The 22577-nt window shown below is 40.8% G+C and overlaps 1 protein-coding gene across 1 annotated transcript in view; it reads right to left on the bottom strand.

Moving 5' to 3' along the window:
* FAT3 (FAT atypical cadherin 3) overlaps positions 1–22577 on the bottom strand; it is a 570769-nt gene that overhangs the window by 31975 nt on the left and 516217 nt on the right. Inside the window, exons 19-21 of the mRNA XM_026651587.2 lie at positions 20233–21031; positions 9908–10042; positions 8925–9082 (exon numbers count right to left, since the gene is read on the bottom strand). Of these exons, the coding sequence (XP_026507372.1) occupies positions 8925–9082; positions 9908–10042; positions 20233–21031 (1092 nt within the window). The remainder of the gene's footprint in view (positions 1–8924; positions 9083–9907; positions 10043–20232; positions 21032–22577) is intronic.

The following is a 22577-nucleotide window of genomic DNA, read 5'->3' as shown; positions in this document are numbered from 1 at the left end:
ATTAGCTGTTTATCCAAAGGTTGTGAGTGTCACCTGAGGACCATGAGGAACTTTAAAATGGCTGACAGATTTGGGAAACATTTCCCTTGATGTGCTAACACATTCATTGGACCCACACACTTTTAAAACCTTTGTAATTGTTTTACTTTTATTTCTTACTAAATGTTGTCCTTCAAAGGCACAATCTTTTTGCTGTGAGGACACGCTACCATCTCATCTGGAACATGGTGATACAAGTGACAACCCAGACTCTGATTTAACTGCTGCCATTACTACTTCTTCCCTTAAGTCATACAAAATGGGCACCTGTAATAGAGATGTCTCAGCTTTCAGCTCTAGTGTAGCACAATGAAAGGAAAACAGCCTTCAGGCCTTAACTGATGTAGCATCAGGGATGAAACAGACAGTTGGCAGAATGAGGATGGTGCACTTACTCTTTTAGCCCTAGAGACCAGTGTTCAGATCTAGATTAGGTTACTGGTGAAAATAAGTTTGGTGATTTCTGCAGGTCCTTACTGTATACATTGCAGTTTTACTTTGAATAGCCTCTGCACTGTGACTCAAAATGGTTTATCACATTCTCTAAGCAGTAATTATCCTCACCAGCCCCATTTTGGGACAGCTCTGTCCCAGTGTTTATCCCCCACGTAGCGTGCAGACACTTTATACTTCCACAGCATTTCATTCAGCAGACACTCTGCTAAGAGGACTCTTCGTGTCAGTTTACATTGGCAGAAGCTGGCATCTACTCAGGCTGTATCTGGTCCATATATCTGGCCCACTATATCTATTTTACACCTGGGTAAACCAAGGAAGAATAGTTAACTGGGATGCCAAAGGTCAAAATGCAAACCATGGCAGAGTTGAGTATAGAAACCAAGAGCGTTGACTCCAGGTCGCCTGTTCTACAGGTTCTCAAACCATGGTCTGTGCAGCACATGCCAGAGAGCTGGCAAGTCACATGTTGCTGGCTCCACCTCCTTGGGTCAACAGGGTCTAACTATCATTAGAAGAAGAGCATGGAAATGGTTGGAAACAAGAAAGAACTGTCAGCCTACCTGCATCTACTATAGCTACTGCTAGATAACAGGAGGAGAAGATGGAACCAGAGCAGCTCCCAGGGACTGGAGCCAACCGCAGAATGACTACAAATAACTAAACATTTCCTCATGTTTACAATTGTCGTAGTTGGTAATGGGATGTTGTGCAACAATGAAAGGGAAATAGTTTCCTCTGATCAGTAAAAGAGAGGGGAGGTGCCCAGGAGGCAGTGGTGCCCAGCTCACTCTAGCCACCAGATACACTCATTGAAATGTGTCTGTCTGTCTGTGCATTGCTTGGCTCTAGAAGGTACTTTAGTTTTTTACTTTCATCTGCACTTGAGTTTGCACAAAAGTCCCATAAAATATTAAAGCTAATACACTCCTTGACATTTTCCAACTCCTTGACATTAATTTTTTTCCCCCACTTTGCTGGCTTTGGAAATCTAGGTAAAATACTTGGGACAAGAGCATGGGCTGAATTTTCAGCTACGGCCAACTTCCATAAGACCTTATGCTCCACCACTCACAGTTTCTGATCATGAGATTGGCCAGATTTGGACTGTCTGTAACTTTGAATGGGCCTGCTCCAATTCATGCTAGGGGATAATGGCTCTAAAGAGGCTGTTCCACTGCCCAGCACTCAGAGGGTGGGGGCACAGAGCTGGCTAAGCCGGCTGTATGCCGCATAGGGACTCTCTTCAGCTGCTTTACATGCAGGAGTGGTGCCTGGCAGAGGACGAGGGGAAGGATTTGGCCTTATGAGTTTATCATGAACAACCCTTCATTTAAAAGCCCTTGACCAGACAAACCCGTAGGAGTCTGATGGAACTAAAGAAAACTGGAAATGTTTCTAACACAACAAACTTAACTTATAGAGTTTAGAAATCTAAACTGTTGTCTTCTACTCCCAAAGCTCAATAAAGAAAAAGGGTGAGAAGTGTGTATAAGAGTAAGTCTGGATTCACCTTCCATTTCAAAGTCTTATCTCCGAGGGCTTAAAAACTGGCCGTCAACAATTACTCTAAATTAAAACTGGCGTATTAAGCTATCCATTGAAGAGGAATCTTTTGATCATCAAGATGGCCCCACAAACTACAGTTGTTGTTTTTAAATTAAGAAGCGGCAGTTTATTTTTCCCCATGCAACAAATAAACACCCCAATTTTGTAGGAGCAGTTTAGACAGGTGGTTTGAAAGTTTGGCCTAACATGGTCGAAATACAAAATACAAGGGCGGGCGGAGAGAAGAGGTGCTTTGAAAAGTAGCCATTACAGGAGCGGTAAATACAGTTCTTTCCCTAAAGGCTTTTATTACGCTTACTATGGAGTCTATTCTCCTGCATATTATATACATATAACTCCCATAAGGCTCATTATACCCTGACATTATTGACATGCCTTTTACCAGTATCCACATAACATGCGTTTCCAATTATCTATCTAAATACAGCACCGTACACACACTCTTGGGACAAACAGTTTTTATCTGGGAGACAATGTTTTAAAGGATCTCGAGTTTAAAAATGCTTTACATATCTTCTGTTGTAGCTTGATCTTCTCTTTCCTTTCTTTTTCATCTGTTTTATTCTTCCCCGTTCATATGTTTATTAAATATTACAGCTCCTCTGTATGCTCTGAAATTTCATGTCCATTTCATTAAATGAAAAACACGTGCAAGGCAAGTCTTGGAGAGAGCAAGGATGGTCCAGGGGTTACGGCTCTAACCTAGGACTTGGGAGACCTGCATTCATGTCACCGGTAACAAACTGATAACTTAAACAGTTATAAGTCACCAGGACCAGATGGTATTCACCCAAGAGTTCTGAAGGAACTAAAATATAATATTGCAGAACTGCTGACTGTGGTATGTAACCTGTCACTTATATCAGCCTCTGTACCGGATGACTGGAGGATAGCTAATATGATACCAATTTTTAAACCAGACTCCAGAGGTGATCCTGGCAATTAGAGGCCGGTAAGCATAACTTCAGTACCAGAGAAACTGTTTGAAAGGACAGAATTATCAGACACACAGATGAACATGATTTGTTGGGGAAGAGACTATACATCTTTTGTAAAGGTAAATCATGCCTCGCCAATCTATTAGAATTCTTTGAGAGGGTCAAAAAACTTGTGGACAAGGGGGATCCAGTGGATATAATTACTTGGACTTTCACAAAACCTTTGACAAGGTCCCTCACCAAAGGCTTTTAAGCAAAGTAAGCTGTCCTGGGATAAGAGGGGATTAGGGATAGGGAACAGCTTCTATATGAGGAGACATTAAAAAGACTGGGACTTTTCAGCTTGGAAAAGAGACAACTAAGGGGGGATGTGATAGAGGTCTATAAAATCATGAATGGTGTGAAGAAAGAGAATAAGGAAGTATTATTTATCCCTGCATATAACACAAGAACCAGGGGTCACGCAATGAAATTAATGGGCAGCAGGTTTAAAACAAACAAAAGAAAGAACTACTTCACACAATGCACAGTCACTAGGAACTCACTGGCAGAGGATGTTGTGAAGGCCAAAAGCACAACTGGATTCAAAAAAGAATTAGATAAGTTGATGGCGGACAGGTCCATCAATGGCTATTAGCCAAGATGATCAGGGATGCAACCCCATGCTCTGGGTCTCCTAAGTCTCCAGCTGCCAGAAGCTGGGAATGGACGACAAGGGATGGATCACTTGATGATTACCTGTTCTGTTCATTCCCTCTGGGGCACTTGGCAGTGGCCACTGTCAGAAGACAGGATACTGGACTAGATGGACCATTGGTCTGACCTAGTATGATTGTTCTCATGTTATGTCCCTGCTCTGCTACAGACTTCCTGTGTGATCTTGGTGCCTCAGTTTGCCATCTGGGAAATGGGGATAATAGCCCTACATTAAATACATTAAAGATTGTGAGTTGCTCAGATACAACAGGGATGGGGGCCATAAAGTACTTTAGAAAGACAAACACACAGACAGTTACAGCCCTTAATGTGGCCTGCAAGGGAAGTAAGGTGTCCTGCTCAAATTGTGAGCTATGAGTAAGAGGGTGAGGAGGGGCTGAGGAGGCCTGGCCCCACCCAACCTAATTGCTGGCTACAGAAGCTGGACAGACATACAGGGAGGAATAAACTGCTCCACAAAAACAGGTGAAGCAAGTTACTCCTTCTCCCAGAGGAGGCACTGAGTAAAGGAGAAATTGTTGCTCACTGAGTCACAATTCACCTCTGGTTTGCTGCCCCTTCCTTAGGACAGGCTGTCAAGTTACAATCTAATTTTTGGTAGTGCATTGAGAGATATGGGAAACAAAGCTAAAATTCTGTCTGAAGACGGTAGATGCTAGCAAATGTTATAAAAATCAAATTAAAAGCTGATGCTCAAATCAGGTTCTGCAGATTCCCATGCAAATAGCTTTTACGCCTTTGGACCTAAATGGAATGGCTAACGGTTTGCTGGTCTGGGACTTCAGCTCAGAACAGAGCCTCCGGTGCTATTTTTGCACATACAGCGAGGTGCAAACTGCCCCATCCTGTGGTAATACAGTCCGTGGCACCTCAGTGGAGGCCCGCTCTGATCACATTAAAGAATGATGCTATAAATTCACTGCAGGGCAGCCAGTGTTTCTTTAAACTGGTAATTCCTGAACAGCTGAGTGCTTCCTACCTCAGAACACAAGTTATCTTACAGTCTCTCTCCTTACAGCTGCATAGGCTGTAACATAAATATATACAGTAACTCCTCACTTAAAGTCGTCCCGGTTAACACTGTTTCGTTGTTAATCAATTAGGGAACATGCTCGTTTAAAGTTGTGCAATGTTCCCTTCTAACGTCGTTTGGCAGCCGCCTGCTTTGTCCACTGCTTGCAGGAAGAGCAGCCCGTTCCAGCTAGCTGGTGGGGGCTTGGAACCAGAGTGGACCGGCAGCCCCCCATCAGCTCCCCGCTTCCCTGAGTTCCCTGTGCAGCAGCTGCCCAGCAAGCTATCAATTGCAGCTGTCCCTCCCCACACTGCCATGTGCTGCTCCTGCCCTCTGCCTTGGAGCTGCTCCCCGAGACTCCTGCTTGCTGTGCAGGGGCGAGGGGAGGAAGAGGGGGGCTAATGTCAGGGTGTCCCCCTCCCCCCTGTTCCTGCACCCCGCTTACCCCATCTTCCATAGAGCAGGGGGGACACACGACAGGGCTCAGGACAGAGGGAGCTTGCTGGCAGCAGCTGCGGTCTCAGCAAGCTGCTGATCTAATTAATAAGGCAGTGTATTTAAAGGGGAAATGCGCATCTCTCTCTCTCACACACAGAGAGATTGTGTCTCTGTCTGTGATGCTGTCTCCCCTCCCTCCATTCCTGCTGCCTTGTAGAATGTGAGAGTTAACGCTTGAGGGCTCAGCCAATTGCTAGTTCATCATTTAGCAGTAAGGCATTCCCTGAGAAATATCCCACCCTCTGACTCCTCCTCCTCAACCAAGCTTCACAATCATCATCACTGTGTACCAGTATTAACTTGTTTGTTTAAAACTTATACTGTGAGTGTGTGTGTGTGTGTATATATATATATAAAATATAGTATTTTGTCTGGTGAAAAAAAATTCCCTGGAGCCTAACCCCCTCATTTACATTAATTCTTATGGGGAAATTGGATTCGCTTAACATCGTTTCGCTTAAAGTCGCATTTTTCAGGAACATAACTACAACGTTAAGTGAGGAGTTACTGTATTTGGATACACGTATGTGCCCTAGCATACAAATATATAAAACTCATGAAATATGTGAAATAGGCAGAGAGGTGCAGAGGGGCTTCTAAAGGGTGATGCAATTTCATACGTTTCGATTGTTTCATTCAATAAGCAAAATGAGCAAAATGAATATTGTAAATTACATTAAAATATTAGCCTGGCAGAGGGGCTTGGATCAGTACATCAACACAGGTAATAAACTGATCAAATGGTTCTTCTGAGACCACCTTAGGCTTGCACAGTCCATCTGCAATCACATACCATGGATACAACATGATGCCTACTGATCTATCTAGGGAAATATTTTGTTAGTGGGATTACATTTCAGGTTCATGTGTGTAAAATGGTATATTTAATACTGAAATATTACTTGCTTCAACTCTAGCAACACCTGGGATCACACCCAAGCTTCAATCTTATCCTGCATAAGGTGATGTTGTAGTAATACATTAAAATGTATAAAATTCACTTAACTAAGCTATGCAAAGTTTCACACTGACTGCCTGGACTAAAAATATATATGATTGCCTTATACTATTCAACAGTTACATTTATCGCATGACAGGAAAGTTGGTCTTTATTTTTTTAATCTCTTTGATTTTATAAAACAAGTGGGACTTAAATGAGGATTCTCATCCAAAATGGCCTAATCTTGGTTAACCTTATTACTTTTCACTGATAGATGTTACACAAGAGAAAGGAACGCGTGATGCGGTTCTCTGCATGTGTAATCATTCCTAGGGAAAAAGCAATTGAATGACATCTCATTTTGCTCCAACAGCTTAAAATCAGGAAGCATACATCTGAAAGAATTTACTTTTAGAATGGCTGACCCCTCTAAATCAATGGATAAATTGCTTCATTTGAAACAACAAAATAAATAACACCCCTATTATATCAACGTATTATAACTAAAAGCTTGGGAGAGGATGGTAGACATGCAGTTTGTTCAACTAAATTGATTATTCAGTGAAGAAGGACCCTGTGTTATGATTATGAAGCATTTCCATCCCCCGAGTTATTATAAACTTATAAGCTTCCAAAATTAAGATGGTCATTTAAACATTAAAGACCATACTGTGCTATCAATTTTTAAGTAGATATCCGTGGTGGTGGTAAAAGCTTATTTCCAAATCAATGGTACAATAAGCCCTAAATATATCTTTTGGCCTCAAGAGAGTTTCACATAAAGCCCTAAAATTGGTAGCATCAATATTGTTCCATTTTCTACCCTCATTTAGGGCTCGATTCTGTGAAGTGTTGAGCCCTCTGGCTCTGATCCAGCAAAGCACCTAAGCATGTGCTTAAAACTTAGTATAGTCTCCAGCGGCGGCTCTAGGCACCAGCGCTCCAAGCGCGTGCCCGGGGCGGCAAGTCGCGGGGGGCGCCCTGCTGGTCCCTGTGAGGGCGACAGTCAGGCTGCCTTCGGCGGCTTGCCTGTGGGAGGTCCGCCGGTCCTGCAGATTCAGTGGCGGGTACGCCGAAGCCGTGGGACCTGCGGACCTCCCGCAGGCATGCCGCCGAAGGCAGCCTGCCTGCCGTGCTTGGGGCATCAAAAAAGCTAGAGCTGCCCCTGATAGTCTCAATGACTTCATGTGCATGAAAATAAGCAAACGTTTCAGTGCTTTGTTGGATTGGGCCAAAGTGCTCTGCACACTGAGGGATCAATCCATTATCACCTTCTTTGAAATATCTCACCAGATTTAACTTAATTGAAAGCAATACTCAAATCTTCTGAATAACAGTCTCACATTTAGAGACCTCTGTCCAGTCTATCAACCTTAGATACGCATATGACCGGCATTACCATAGTGTTTGAGTGGCTCACAGTCTTTAATGCATTTATCCTCACAACACCCATTTTACAGATAGCATCAATTTTTCAAAGGTGCCTAAGAGATTTAGGAGCCAAATCCCATTTTCACAAGTGGCTTAGGAGTCTAAGTCTCAAATGGGCTAAAGATGCTTTGAAAAAATTGGCCTAAGTGAATTGCCCAAGATGGCACAATGTCCATGGCGGAACAGCGAAATGAATCCAAATCTCCATATCAGACCCTAATCACTGGAACATGCTTTCTCTCTATTTTAGGTTTTTTTAAGCATCTGTCACCATAGTATCCAAGCCCCTGTTGGTAATGTTAACTAAATATGTGATCCATTGGAATGATAGGCACCATATGAATGTGGGATTATCATTTGAGTATTGTTGCCTGACACTTCCCATCATAAGATCCTATTTTCAGTTTCTTACAACTTTACCAAACTTTAATTATTCAGGATGAAGTTTTATTTATGAGTGTCTGCTTCAGGTTGAATTTTTTGGGGAAACTTCATCCAAAATGGTTCAGCCATTTCCAAGAATGAGATTAGGAAAAATACATCATTTTTGTCCATGTTAAAAAACTCTTATTTGGAAACCACTAGCACCCTCATATTTGAAAGTTCAAGCAATGGCAGTACATGGAAAAGATACAATCAGTCACATTGTCTTCATTCAGTGCCTTCGGGATCCCAGCAGAAGTATTATACATGGAGGTTGTTGGAACTGTTTATCCTTCTCTTTTAACCCGCTCAACAGAAATTTGGCCTTCCACAGAACTACTTTTTAGGCTGTTCAGCAGAGTAAAGTCATAGAGACTTAATTCAATATAATAGGAGTCTCCACCTACCTCCAGCCGTCTAGAACAACAATCATAACTCACAGATTCGATAAGCCACCTCATTCAAACAGAGAACCTTTTATTAAAAAAAATTTTTTTTGTTTTTGAAATTCAGCGGTATGAAGGCACATTTTCCAATCACACAGATGCAGAGGAAAAACAGCCTTTTCAACAAGTGTGGTTTAGAATACACAATCATCTGAATGGCCAGGTCTTACATCTCAAGTAGATCGACTCTTGCGCCTAGACACATACAATGGTCATATAAGATACAGCACCCAATGGTCCGTATTCAAAGAACACTACTACTGCAATGCATATTAAGCTGCTTTTTTGTTTGTTGTTTTTGTTGAAATTGCTGCTTTTCCCTGTTACCATGAAACAGATCAATCTTCATCTTCTCAATTCACAGCTGAAATGAGAACAACATTCCCCAAAGCAAGAGCCAATGAGAAAACATATAATCAAGAAAATAAGTGCGGGAAAGATAACATTTCAATTACCTTCAGAATTATACAGGGATTTGCTCTGGTGTACATTATAATCCCATTGCTTTGCAAGGTTCGCAGACGCAGAGCCAGCTTGAATTCTTCTTTCTTGCTATTTTCAGAAACCCGGTATTTGATGTAACTATTCCCAGCAAAGCTAAGGGAAGTGTGCCCTGAAATAACCGTTTTGAAAAGATACATATTGCAAATGAAGTTAATAACAGAACATAGGTAGATAACAAAGAAGAAACTCTTAAATAAAACCCACCTTTGACTGATTAAAAACGTGTCTCCATTGCAAACCACACACCATAGATTTGGGGAGAATAATTTCATATCAGGGGGAAAATCAGAATCAGAATTTGCTGGTGAATCTGCACCCTCTGTTAGCATCAGGATATTTCTGACTCTGAGTCCTACTGAAAGCCCATTGAAGTCAATGGAAATAATCTGCTTGACTTTGCGTCAGGACCCTAGTGCCTTGGTGGTTAACATAAGCTGACCAAAACGTACAAAGTTCCTGAAACGTTCTTTTCAAGACAGCATGGTATTTTTATCACAAAAATTACAAACTTAATGAATGTTAATAACAAATAAAACCTTGAATTAATAGCATATGTCTCCTAAAGGATCCCAAAGTGCTTTGCCACTAGCAGGGCAATATCCAGTGATAGCAGTTCTCTAGAAAGAACTGTCTGCTCAAAAGTCCCATGTTTTACTGATTTGGGGTCCCATCCTGATCAGATTCAGGTCAATGGGAGTTTTGTTTGTAGAGGCAGAATCAGGTGTATATATACAGCACCAGGTCTGCACAACCCGCATTTTTTACAACACTCTTAAGTAAACGGAGTGAGACCAGATTCTGAGAGGTATTGTGCATACACAACTCCCATTGACTTCAATAGCAACTCTCCGTATTATGATACAACGGCAGCACTTCTTATATAAAAATCACACTTTTAAGTATTTCCTGGTTACTCTTTTGACGGAATCTGCACCTGAACATTCTCCGAGCTTCCCTGGAGGGCACTGGCAGATGAATGGTCTTCGACTAGCTTCGTACCCCACACACTGCATGTCCCTTGGACACGGCTTCTCCATACAGGGATCGCTGGACCCAGGACACAGCCCTCCTGTGATCAATTGAAACATGCTGTTAAGAATATAATATCAAACATACACCTTGGCAACAGGAAGCAGAAAGAGACTTGAAAACTGTAACAGAATTTAACTCTAGATTGTAAACTCTTTGGGGCGGGGATGTCTTTTAAATAAGTGTGCGTATCGCGCTTAGCGTAATGGGGTGCTGGTCCTTGACTGGGTGCGTAGGTGCTGCCATAAGACAAATCAATCAATACATATAATAATAAACAATTATGACCAATTCACTGGTGTCATGATGGCTTTGCCAGTGTTTCGTCCCAAACCCCCTCTCTGGAGGGGGATCTAGAGCTGACCCATGAAATACATTACTAGGGGCTACATCCTTCTTCTGCCTTGCCTCAAGTCTGGAGAATTCTGTGCGGGCAGGAAGGATAGCCGCGCCCAGGCTGCACAGTTGTAAGGAGAGCTCCTTGTGCAGGTGGTACTGCAGTATCCTCACGCTCCACAGTGGCATGCTGATCCTTCCAGAAGAGGAAAGCAACCCCATAAAGCTGGATTCTGGATACACTGCTAGGCGCCACAAATCCTGCACCCTCCCTTCCAAATGTGGCTGCATACATTCCACTGCATCTGGGATCCTGGACAAAAAAGGAGGAGTGGACAGGATTTTTCTGTCTTTGAAGCTAAGTAGGAATCAGGGTGGCGACATTTAAAAAGTAATCAGATGGGTTATTTTAAATTATATATTTTTAAGACAGGAGAAGTTTAACACTCTAAATAGCTAGCTTCACTTTACAGACTTAAATTGGGCAAAATAATCCTTAAAATACTCAAACTGTATTTAGTGGCATATGTAAATGGGTTAAAATTACTTAAACTTTGAAAAGTCATGACAGCTGAGGCACCGTCAGTACTTTCATAAGGATTTTGATTAGGTTTGCCAACATGGGACACAATTTTGGTCTGACCTATATCCATGAAGATCTCCTGCTGACTTCAAGGGGTAGTCTGGAGGCAGAATTGAGTCCCTAAAGTCTAAACCTTGCTTAAAATCTTTCCTTACAACACAGGCACTGCAAGCACTTCAAAAATTCCCTAAATATGTAACACCCAACAAACTCAGATGGCTGCTAAAGGCTTGATTTAAAGCTAATGGAAGTCAATGGAAAGTTCCCATTGAATTTAATGGATTCTGGATCAGGACCTTATTTTGCCATTTTAAAAGCCCTTAAATACATATATATTTAAATTAGCTTAGTCTGGAAAGGCATGTAAACACTGTAAACCACAATGCAAATGATCACACAGCCTCTGAGGGAGCCACTGAAGCTCATCATATCAATCCTCAAATGCTTCTAGAAAGAGACACTTTCTTTTTAGCCACCACAAAGAAATGCAAAGGAAATTAACATGCAGTGGGCCAAGTTCTGCCCTTGGATGAGTTTGTGGGACTTCTAGTGAAATGCATGTGGTTGTACACGCCTGCCTATGCTTGGGATTTATTTGCTTCTGTTGATTTGTATCTAGGGCTTAAACAGAGAGAGGGCCAGTGGTGGGGGATGGATAGGGTTAGCACTTCCTCGTCTGTCAAACTTAAATTAATACATCTCGGAGCAGATTTAAGGACAGGAGAGTGCTCCCTTATTGAATATTTGCTGTTCCTGCTTTGTGTCACAATCTTAATGTCATTTGAATGTGGGTTTTGGGGTTTTTTTAGTGTATGTATTTTATTTATAGTGCATAAAGTAATGAACTTGTAATAGGGCAATCCCCTCCCACTCCTTACAGTTATGAAAGAGACTACGTTACTGCTAACACACTTTTGTACAAGCCAAGCATGGCTCAGACTAAGCATAGCTCAAGTTACCTGGCACGGTAGGTATGTTCTGGAAACAGAAAACTTATTACTGTAGGTTTCAAAGTGGAGATGATCTGCCTACAACTATGGCAGAGACTATCAATGTCTACACTTGACGAGCAACACAGTCAGTTTAATCTTTTAACACCTCCCCTCCTTTGTCAAACATTTGTTTGAGACGTCTGTGAAGTAAATGAGCACTGATGTGAAATGATGCATGGCAATCTTTATTAATCAGTGTAATAGGGTATATTAACATGCATAATAATCAAGAAGAGCTCTGTGTAAGCACAAAAGCATGTCTCTTTCACCATCAGAAATTGGTCCAATAAAAGATCTTATTTCGCCCACCTTGCCTCTCATGCATAACACTACTAATATAATATCACATTTCAACTCCTATAGATACTAATAGGGATTAAATCAACAGGCTTCTATGGAAATTTAATTTAATAGGGTTCTAAAGAAAATATTCTAAAAATACAGAATTTAACTGAGAATGAGATATTTTCCATAGATGTTTTTGTTTGTTTGTTTTCTTTTTAAACAACAACTATCCTATAGAATTCTATATTAAGGACATAATTCTCTAGAGAATGGTACAAATATTCCACAGAAAGGTTATAATTTACTGTTCAATTCCATCAGCTATTTCAATACATTCTTATTAGGTGTATGCTCTATATGCACGGTATATCTGTTCTTTGAAGATACTTAAACCTTATGTAAGGCAGTAATTTAAGTGAGCCTCTCTGTAGCTGACAAATAGACAAGTCACTTGGGCAAAAGCCCCAGAACTTGTGAATATGCTGAACTGCTGAGATTTCAGAATGTGGCATTGCACATTTTCACAACCCTTTAACCTTTTATTAAAATCTCTGACATTAAGCAATAAATCAATACTTGGCTTCTCTATCAGTCTCTGCCACTTTTTAGCTGATTCTAACTCTTGATTTGTAGTTCAGATTCATCATTCCACGGTCCAAAAGTATATGGAAAGAATCTAATATATTTATTATCACTATGAAGATGTAAGCTTACCCTGGCAGACTATGAATGTTTTTTTTAGATAAACTACAAGCAAATTAACTTTTTATTCATCCTGTGGATTTCACAGCTGTGACAGAAGTTTTAAAATATTCAAACCTGGGAGAAGAAATGTTTTATGCCTCTCTGTATGGTTATAAATGCATAAGCTACAAATCATGCACTACTGTATTGCATTGTTTTAGCTAATGTGCATGTTCAGGCTGATTTCATAACCACACTGAGTAAACTTGTAAAATATTATCCACAGCCAGAGTTGAAACACAATAATTTAGTTGTCACATTTCCACTCTGAAGTCCAGCATTTTTACCATTCTTTGTTCTTTCCGAAAGAGATTCAACAATATGGACTAGGATTGATTTTCTTTCCCCTAGACAAGTCCTGAAAATCCATGGCATTCCCATGTAACTCACATTACTATTAATAAATCTGTTTCCAAGAAGGAATTGCACACAAACATGGAGTTAGGGTCAACCAGTAACTGACAGGAAATTTTGGGAGGGGGTTTGACAGATGATCTCTGTTTATTGCTCTAGGAAGAGGCAGAGCTACTCCAAGGTCCCTGCCAGTATGATGAAGAGGAAAATACTTTCTCATTTCTAACTGTGGCAATTGCTTATATGTACAGGGATGAAGTAAGAATCACCCAGAACCATGTAATCCCATTTGCAGTGTTGCCAAGTCTCGGTGTTTTGTGTTTTTCTGAAAGCCCCAGCTCCTGGATACATGTGATTACCTAAAAAAAGTCTCAGATTTCATTTTAAAAAATAAATGTTAAATTCTCTTGGTTGCAGAGAAAAATTTGAAAGTGACTCCTAAAGGCTACAAATACCAAGGCAAATAAAAAGAACCCCAAACTTATTATTGTAAAACCCCTCAATTTTTAAGACAATCTCATGATTTTTTTTGGGTGGGGGGCGGGGGGGGTCTGACTCATAATTTTTGAATGCTTGGGTTGGCAATACTGCAGTTGTACTCTTGGATTAGGGTGACCAGGCATCTTCATCTGTTCTAATATAACTGGGAATTTGTCCCAGGTTTTAGTGGAACTGGCTGGGATATCTGACCACCTCTGCTGGCTCCAAATTCTTCGCAGCTCCTTCCAGTCTGTAGCAATTCCCACTCTGCCTGTCTCTACTTGCCTCACACACCTTTGGGCCTCATTCTTCATGTTTTATACCAGTTCTCTGCAACATCCCCTACCTCAATGCTCTGACTATCAACAGCAGTTCTCCTCATTGATACCCATTATGTGGTACCATAAGGGAACCCCATCTCCTACACAACCCAGTGACAATTCCTTTCTTCCTCTTAAAAATCACACCCCTTTCACTCCAGGGCCAAGTCTCTCTCAAACCATACCTCTTCTAAAATCTGAGCCACGTGGAAAATGCTGATATCTTGTGGGGCACAGAATTCCAAAGGCTGATTATCCTGGGGGGGTGGGGGGAAGGGGGAGTCTCACCTTGCATGTAATCTATACTTTAGCGGTTCAAAAGCACTGTGCTTCAAAGAGAATGGACTACAGTCAACTTTTTCCAACCTTGGGTGATGCACTGGCTTCAAAGGCAGCATACATTTTGTAGGGGAGAGATCTTGGTATTAATGCAAACATGATATTAATTATATTATAACAACTTATTTTTATTAGGTCATTACAAACTTTAATGGAGGATAGGTCCATCAATGGCTATTAGTCAGGATGGACAGGGATGGTGTCCCTAGCTTCTGTTTGCCAGAAGCCGGGAATGGGCGATGGGGTGGATCACTTGATAACCTGTTCTGTTCATTCCCTCTGGGGCACCTGGCATTGGTCACTGTCAGAAGACAGGATACTGGGCTAGATGGACCTTTGGTCTGACCCAGTACGGCCGTTCTTATGTTCTTAAACTTGTTTACGCATTTATTGAACATTAAGATATAGTTACAAGAACGTTATAGCCAGGATGCTTGGAAATATAACAATACACATGTTTAGCTAGTTATGTTACAAAATGTTAAAGCTAATCAAAGAAATTCAGGAAGATTTCTACTCCTATCTCCCAAGGACAAGCAAACATCAAGATGACAAACCATGTAAAACATTCATGTTTTCGGAAGAAACCTGAATATGATTGGAACGTAGGGTGATTCAGAGCAATACTTGATGCTTGGAGGTTTCTTCACTGTATACTGATACTGTGGGTTCTACCAACCTTCACCCTCTTGCAAGAAAACTTACTTGTGTTCTTAAAACCTTTAGAGAAAAACATGTTGTCGGAGATGTTTTAAACTTTTGTTATTTCTTAAATGTTGAAATGACAAACACCTTTGGAGATGTATGTTTGCAAAGATATTTAAATGTAGGAATAGTAAGATGTTTAATATACAAATATAGCAAGGTAATTTGATGCTATAAATGTAAACTAATATAAGAAGCCATTTAAGTATAGAATATTTATATTAATAAGATGCCAATTAATTACTGGCAGTGTGCAAGCAAACTCTCATCCAACTCCAGAAGACAAGAATCATCTCTTCTAAAACTATGACAAGAACCAACACTTTTTTATATTATCTAAGCTGTAAAAAAACTTTCTAAGAGTTATTTAATTTTAAAAAACTGTTTGGAGAACTGAAATCTTTTATATAAAGAACAGGAGTGTTTGGACTTTTTCAAAACAGAATTTCATTTTCTGTCAAACGCTAATAAAGTTGAAAGAATATCTCAGAGGATGGATCAAATAAAAAGAAACATTTAAAACTAGCTTTGAAAGTTATCTGATGCTTTCATCCACAAGAAGAACAAAGGCAATGAAAGAAATGTTGCATATTCATTAAACAGATTGTATATTCAGGAGCTGAAAGTGTTATCTAAGCCAACCCTGAAGGCATCAAGCCAATGAAAAGGTGACAGCAACCAACTTTGAAAAGAAACAAGCCTGTGTGTTTTCCTGTAAATTTCCTAAAAATCGGAAGAAGATGCATGTAAAAGAGTCCAAAGTGAGCACCTCTCAGACACACACTCCCTGCTATTCTGCTTAGACAGCAAACACTCCACAACTGATCCTGTGCATCTCTACAAGCAAGCTGCCACAGACAATTAAGAAAAACAGAGAAGACTCAAGAAGAAACCAACCCAAGGAAGACCTCCCCAAACTTCAACATGGACAGGTGAGAGAAGTTAACTAAAACACTGACAAGCGATTAGATTTAAATTCATATAATGATTTTATTGGGATACTGGAATGCTATTGTAATTTAAAATATTAACACTTTCTCCTGATAATCAACAGCTGGTTAGGCCATGTATTGCTGGAGAGGAGATGGGATAAACACAGGTAAACAGAGAAATAGTGGGATTTAATTACACTTAGGATTCTTAATATTTGTAATTGGCCTGTTTTAAGATAGCTTCTTTTAATTAACTAATTTAAATATTTGCTTTGATTTCAGAAGATTTAGTTAAGATTGTTACTTTGCCCAACTACAAACTGCTTAGTTATTATTAACAACTAGACAGGCTTCACTTGCCTTTAAACACATTTCTTTTGCCTGTTTATCCACATTTTTAAGTATCTAATAAGATACTAAAGCTCAATTCGGGATAATAATATATTTTGGTCTTAACTTACCAAAAAACAAAAAGCACCCCACCACCGCCAGGGGAATCCACTCTAAAAGGTGTAATCTCTGCTAAAAGACCTCCATAGAAAGATATAATATAGGAGAGATCGTAATAGAAATATCAGTATTATTATTTGTGTTCTCTCATTTGTGTTATTTTATTTAATGCTTTCTCTCTCTTTCTTCACTAGTAAAATGACCACAATTAATAACTGTGATTATTTTGCTTGGTCTTAATCATGGTCTCCTAAGATACACAGAAGAACCTCTATGACTGAGTAGTGGGAGTCACACCCATAATATGGCAATAAAAGAAACAATTAGGAAGAGCTGGCCAACCATTGCTCTAAACTAAGTATTTCTAGTAATGTTTAAAATAAAATTACATGGCGCCCAACAATTAAAACGACCCCCCTATACCACACAATGTGTTCGGCACCTTGGAAAAATCAGACCATTTTTATTTAATGCCTAAGTGCAGACTGGATGGGAAGATACGATCCTCCTCTCTCACTCAGTCTTCTTAGCTGTACTACCATGATGGCTTACAAGGGGCAGGATCTGTGTGTGGGCTTTATGGGAGTCAGTGGGTCTTTTGGAGGAATTTGAATGAGCAGAGAGTGGGAGTCTGGCACATTGGTATTGGCACTTGAGTTCAGTGGTGTAGGACTGGACGCACTGGATCCATTCATGAGAGGTATTGAGGACCTCTTCGCGGGTGCTGTGTGCTCTCAACTCTTACAATGGGACCTGAGGGGTCACAGCACCTCTAAAAATTGGGCCCTTTTATTTATTTATTAGTGGCAGAGGATCACAGCGCATTATATTTAGTTATTTCTGCCTTCCTTCAGAATGTACCGGGTATAGCTCCACAAGACCTAAAGCCTAGATTCCTTCTTTCCTCCCATGAATTTAGATTTTGGTACAAGACAGAAGAATCTATTCCTGTCACACTGTAGAAGAAGCCATATGCCCTCTAATATAGAGGTGTGAGCTTTCACTTCCACACGACACTTTTGGGGACAGTGTTCACAAGGCTCCTGAATGATTAAGTCAGAACCATATTTGATCCTCTTCCCTAACAAAAAGCAACAGAGTCTCCTGTGGCACCTTTAAGACTAACAGAAACCCATGGTTTCAAAAACTGCCTAGTGTAGTGCAAATTATGCTCCTCATAAAAGTTCCTTAACAGGGGCTAGAAATGGGACTGTGAACAAGACTTTATGGACAAATTGGTTCCAATAAAACTAATCTACCTCCCCCCCTACCCCCGCGAATCTTTGTCCTAAAACTAAACCCAAACCAAATCTTTAAGTTTTTTTTAAAGGATAATATAACACCAAACTATCATTTTTGCCTCCGAAACACCAAAATATCAAGAGAATGGCTGTTTATTCCAGTACTTTTCACACGACTGGAAGCACAAATGCCAGAAATCTCAGGAGTTAGCCTGTTATTGCAAGATTTTTTAGTTATTGACTCTAAAGGTTCAGACTGAGGCGTCTGAACTTTTGGACTTTATCCTACCTGAAGTGAGCTGCTGAATCTTTAGAGGTTCACAAGTTACCTGCTTTAACAGTCTCTTGGCATTCTGGTGCTAGATAGCTCAGTTTGCTTATAAAGGTAATCTAGGTTATGCACAGCTGGCATGCATAATTTGTGCATATCTTTGACATCTGGCAGTTGGAACTACGTTCCAAGTCTGATACATATTTCAAGAATGTGTGAATTAGCTCAAACTCAGGCTTCCTGGGTTATAACTGAATCTGATCAGTGAAAACATATGCAATATTTTAATGGGTTTGTCATGCTTCAATCTATCAATATTTATTTGGCTACATCATTAAACTACTCTAGAAACAAATATTGTAGAACACCGATTCTGCTGAATGTGTCTTGCCAAAGCTATCACGTTAAAAGAACCATGAGGAAATCCATCCTAGTATTTTGTATACTATTTTTCCACTTGCTATATTTATATGCATATAAATATGCAGATACACAAGCATTATGTTTTATCATACAGAATACACACACACATTTCTGAGGAAAGACGGATTAAAAGAACTATCTATGGTTTGCTTTAACAAAAACTAAAGAGATTGAGGCAGGTTAATTTTCTACAAGTATCTGAAGGGAGCAAATGCCACTGACCAAGGTTAACGGCTCTGGATGGTAAACAAGGGGTATAATTAGCAACAATGGAATGAAAATAAGAATGGGAAAATGTAAACTGAATATCAGGAGAACATTCCTGTCAGTGAGATCTATCAGTCTCCCAAGATAGGTATGGATTCCCCATTGATTGGTACATTTAAAACTAGACTGGACAAAGATACAGTTTCACAACAGTACAGGATATACTGTAGGTAATAGTCCTGCACTGGCCTGGGGGCTTGGCTAGATGATATGATAGCACTGTGCAGTCCATTCTATGAAAGTCTCTATTGCATAGATTTGTATCGCCGATAATAGCAGGGACTACTATAACATACATCTAAACCTGTTTGAAACACTTAACACTATCATTTAACAATTAGCCCTTAAATGTGCATAAAAGATCTCAACTCCAATATTCTGATCTTCTCACATGCGCTCAACTATCAGGGCCCGATTATCTCCCCTCTGCAGGACTCAAGTGACTCCAGCTGAAGTTCCATGCATTGAGGCCTGACCCAATCCCCTCTGAAATCCCTGGTAAGACACTCATTGACTTCGACGGGAGCAAGAGCAAACCCTTAGGGAGGCTAGGTTGTCAGACTGAAGATCTGCCACACAGATCTGAGAGCAAAATGTGGTGCACAGTCTTTATGGGCCAAATGCAATATACGCAAATGTCGCAGCCTTAATGACTTCACAGGACTTTTGTCCATTGACACCATCTCTCTGTGTGTGTTTACGAGAAGGGAGGTTTAAATGTATTGATTTTACAGCAGCTTCTTATTTCACTCTTGAGCAAAGTGGAAAGAAGAACAGAAAACTGCACAAACAGATCTATTATTATAACTGCTTGAGGTTTTTTACCTAGTACACAGAAGCAGAAGGAAGACGGGCAACCTAGTGAATATGTTATCCATTCCCGTATGAAATCCCTTCAAAACTGTGGAACAATTTCATGAACCAGTGCCACAGTGGTTAAAACAAAAACCAACCACACACAAAAATGCACATACCCGGAAGCCCGAGTGTAGCTCAAAAGGTCAGAAGCACTACTTGCTCCCAATTACTTAATGAAATACTTTATTGGTTTCCATTCCCCCCTCCCCCCCCCCCGCACAAAATATGAATGAAAAAGGCCTTTCCATCTTTATCACTTAGGTTGAAGGTCATCCTCACTTTCAAAATACTGGGTGCAGGCTCTAAATACTGAATGGGCAGTTTCTGACATGACCACACTTTATGTACATTTCAGTACTGTTACGGATTGGGTGGAAAACCACAGCAGAAGGTTTGTTGATGGCTCTGATTACCATGCCTCCAGCAAAGTGGCCTTTGGTCACAGAAGGTGAAAGTTCACCATCTTCCATTTACATCAATAAACATGAACAATTCTTAACCAGCCTCAGAAATCAATTCCCACCATACATTTGCCACATGCTCTTTAACTAAATGAATTGAACTGCCCCTTCCAATCTGCATCAGAGAAATAAAAACCATCCTAACCCATAATGTGGAAAGATTGAAGGTGAAGAGGGAGTAGCACTCACCATTACATGTGCAGCGTACATTTCTGTAGAAACGGGGACACACAAAACTAATTCGCGCTGTGCTATAGGTCATCAGGGAATGGGAATCAATAGACAGGCTTTGTTCACAGTGCTGCTCCTGACAATCCAGTCCAGAACAATTCTTCTCCAAGATAGCCGAGATGCGAATCACATTTTCTAAGTGTCTCCTTGCATTGGTAAGCTTCTGAATCAAATAAGCAGGCTTATAGAATCCACTGGTGTGCATCTGAACTGCAAACAGCATGTCAAGCTGATTGGTGCCTGCCACAGGCTGAATGCTGATAATGTGCAGGCTATCTTGTTTCTGTGAGAGCACAGCATTTCGCAAGGTGCGCCTGAACCCATGCATGTGGAGCCCCACAAAATCTTCAGGGGAAACGTTCTCAAATCGGATGGTGACCGTGTTCTGCAGCATTTCTTGTATCAGCTGTTCCACGTGGACGACAACATCGATGGGCACTTGGAACCGGCCATCGCTGACTGACACGTTCAGTGTGTACTTGCCATTATCTAGCCCTCCCAGGGCAATGATCTTGCCATCGTGGCTGTTAACCTTGAACAGACTTTTCTGCTCTGACTTCAGGGTATAAGTGAGAACATCATACACATCTTGATCTGTGGCATGAATCTTTCCAATGACACCCCCTGGAAAGTCATCTTCCATGGTGACTATAAAAATCTCCAGTGGAATGGCTGTTGGTTTGTGAATGCTTTCTTCAATAACTCGCACTTGAATGTAAGTGTGGGACACCTGTTGAGGCTTCCCAGAATCTTTAGCCTAATTTCATTTGGAAAGAACAAGCACACGAATAAATCACAGTCAATAATAACAACTCCTCACTCTTCCTCCTCCCTACTACTACACTTCTACCTCGATATAACGCTATCCTCGGGAGCCAAAAAATCTTACCGTGTTATAGGTGAAACCACGTTATATTGAACTTGCTTTGATCCACCGGAGTGCGCAGCGCAGCCGCGCCCCCCCCGGAGCACTGTTTTACCGCGTTATATCCGAATTCGTGTTATATCGGGTCGCGTTATATCGGGGTAGAGGTGTATATTTATATAGTTTGTCATCCTGACACTCTTTCAAAGCACTTTTCTAACTATATACATACAGAAACACCTTGCCCCCACATTGCAATGCTGCCACCTCTGATGTGGAATATAAAAACACCTTGGGGAAATTAAGAAAACTATATCACAGGATACCGTCTACACTACCCGCTGGATAGTGATTGACCTATCGGGGAATTGATTTATTGCGTCTAGTGTAGATGCGATAAATCAATCCCTGATCGCTCTGCCATCAACTCCTCTACTCCACCATGGCGAGAGGCGGAAGCAGAGTCGACAGGGGAGTGGCGGCAGTCGACCCCGCGCCCTGAGGATGTGAGGTAAGTCGACCTAAGATACGTCGACTTCAGCTACGTTATTCTCATAGCTGAATGCTACGCTATTCTCGTAGCTGAAGTTGCGTATCTTAGGTCAATCTCCCCCTCCCCCAGTGTAGACCAGGCCTAAGTGAACTGCAGGGGGAAACATATAGCCAGACTGAAATGCGACCAGAATACCACAGATAGAACTTGTACTCCATTGTATTACATGGGATCTTCAATTACCACAAAAGGTCAGGTTTTTTATTTTAGTCCCACTCCAATTTGAATGATGGCCCCTCCTGTGCATCTGATGGAGCTTTGGTTCAGTACTGACTCAAAGAAGAGAGTGCCACCTACTTAATCATCAAGACTGCTTTCTGCAGCAGCTGGGCATGCTTCAGAAGTTTCTGATGCACCTTGACCCTGCTTAGCTTATGAGGATCTTAGAAAGTTAGGGTTGGTTTTTTTAATACTGCTTTCTGTATTGCTTTACCTAAATCACTCAAGAAACATGCTTGAAATAAAGAAAATTTATCACCCTCCAAAGATGAAATAAGATGCATGCTCTATTATTAACAATAAAATATGAGAGTAGAACTGAGCTTGGACAGCTGACTCTGTGACCCAGAGCACATATGATAGCATCATTTGCACTTTTTATAGACAGCAATAGAGCAGGTCTGACAAAAAACTCAAGGCCCTCCTGACAGAAGGCTGTGCAAACTTGGATCAATGTTCTTTTTGTGCAGTAATAAAAATGCTCTATTCAGCTCACTATTAAGATTTACTACTCATTCTGAAGGAGAACAGAACAAAAGAACACAGACCTGCCACTTGATCCCAAGATCTTTATTGGAGAATTGAATGTGGTTATAAAAATCAACAAGGAAAAAGAAAAAAATATAGAATGCTAATAATGCTATACCTTCAGTAGGAGCAGTGGGT

This window comes from Terrapene carolina, unplaced genomic scaffold (genome assembly GCF_002925995.2).
Source record: "Terrapene carolina triunguis isolate 2854851 unplaced genomic scaffold, T_m_triunguis-2.0 Scaffold97, whole genome shotgun sequence".
Taxonomy (NCBI): Eukaryota; Metazoa; Chordata; order Testudines; family Emydidae; genus Terrapene; species Terrapene triunguis.
Note: the sequence above shows the minus strand (reverse complement) of the source record. Positions and strands in the feature narration are given on the sequence as shown.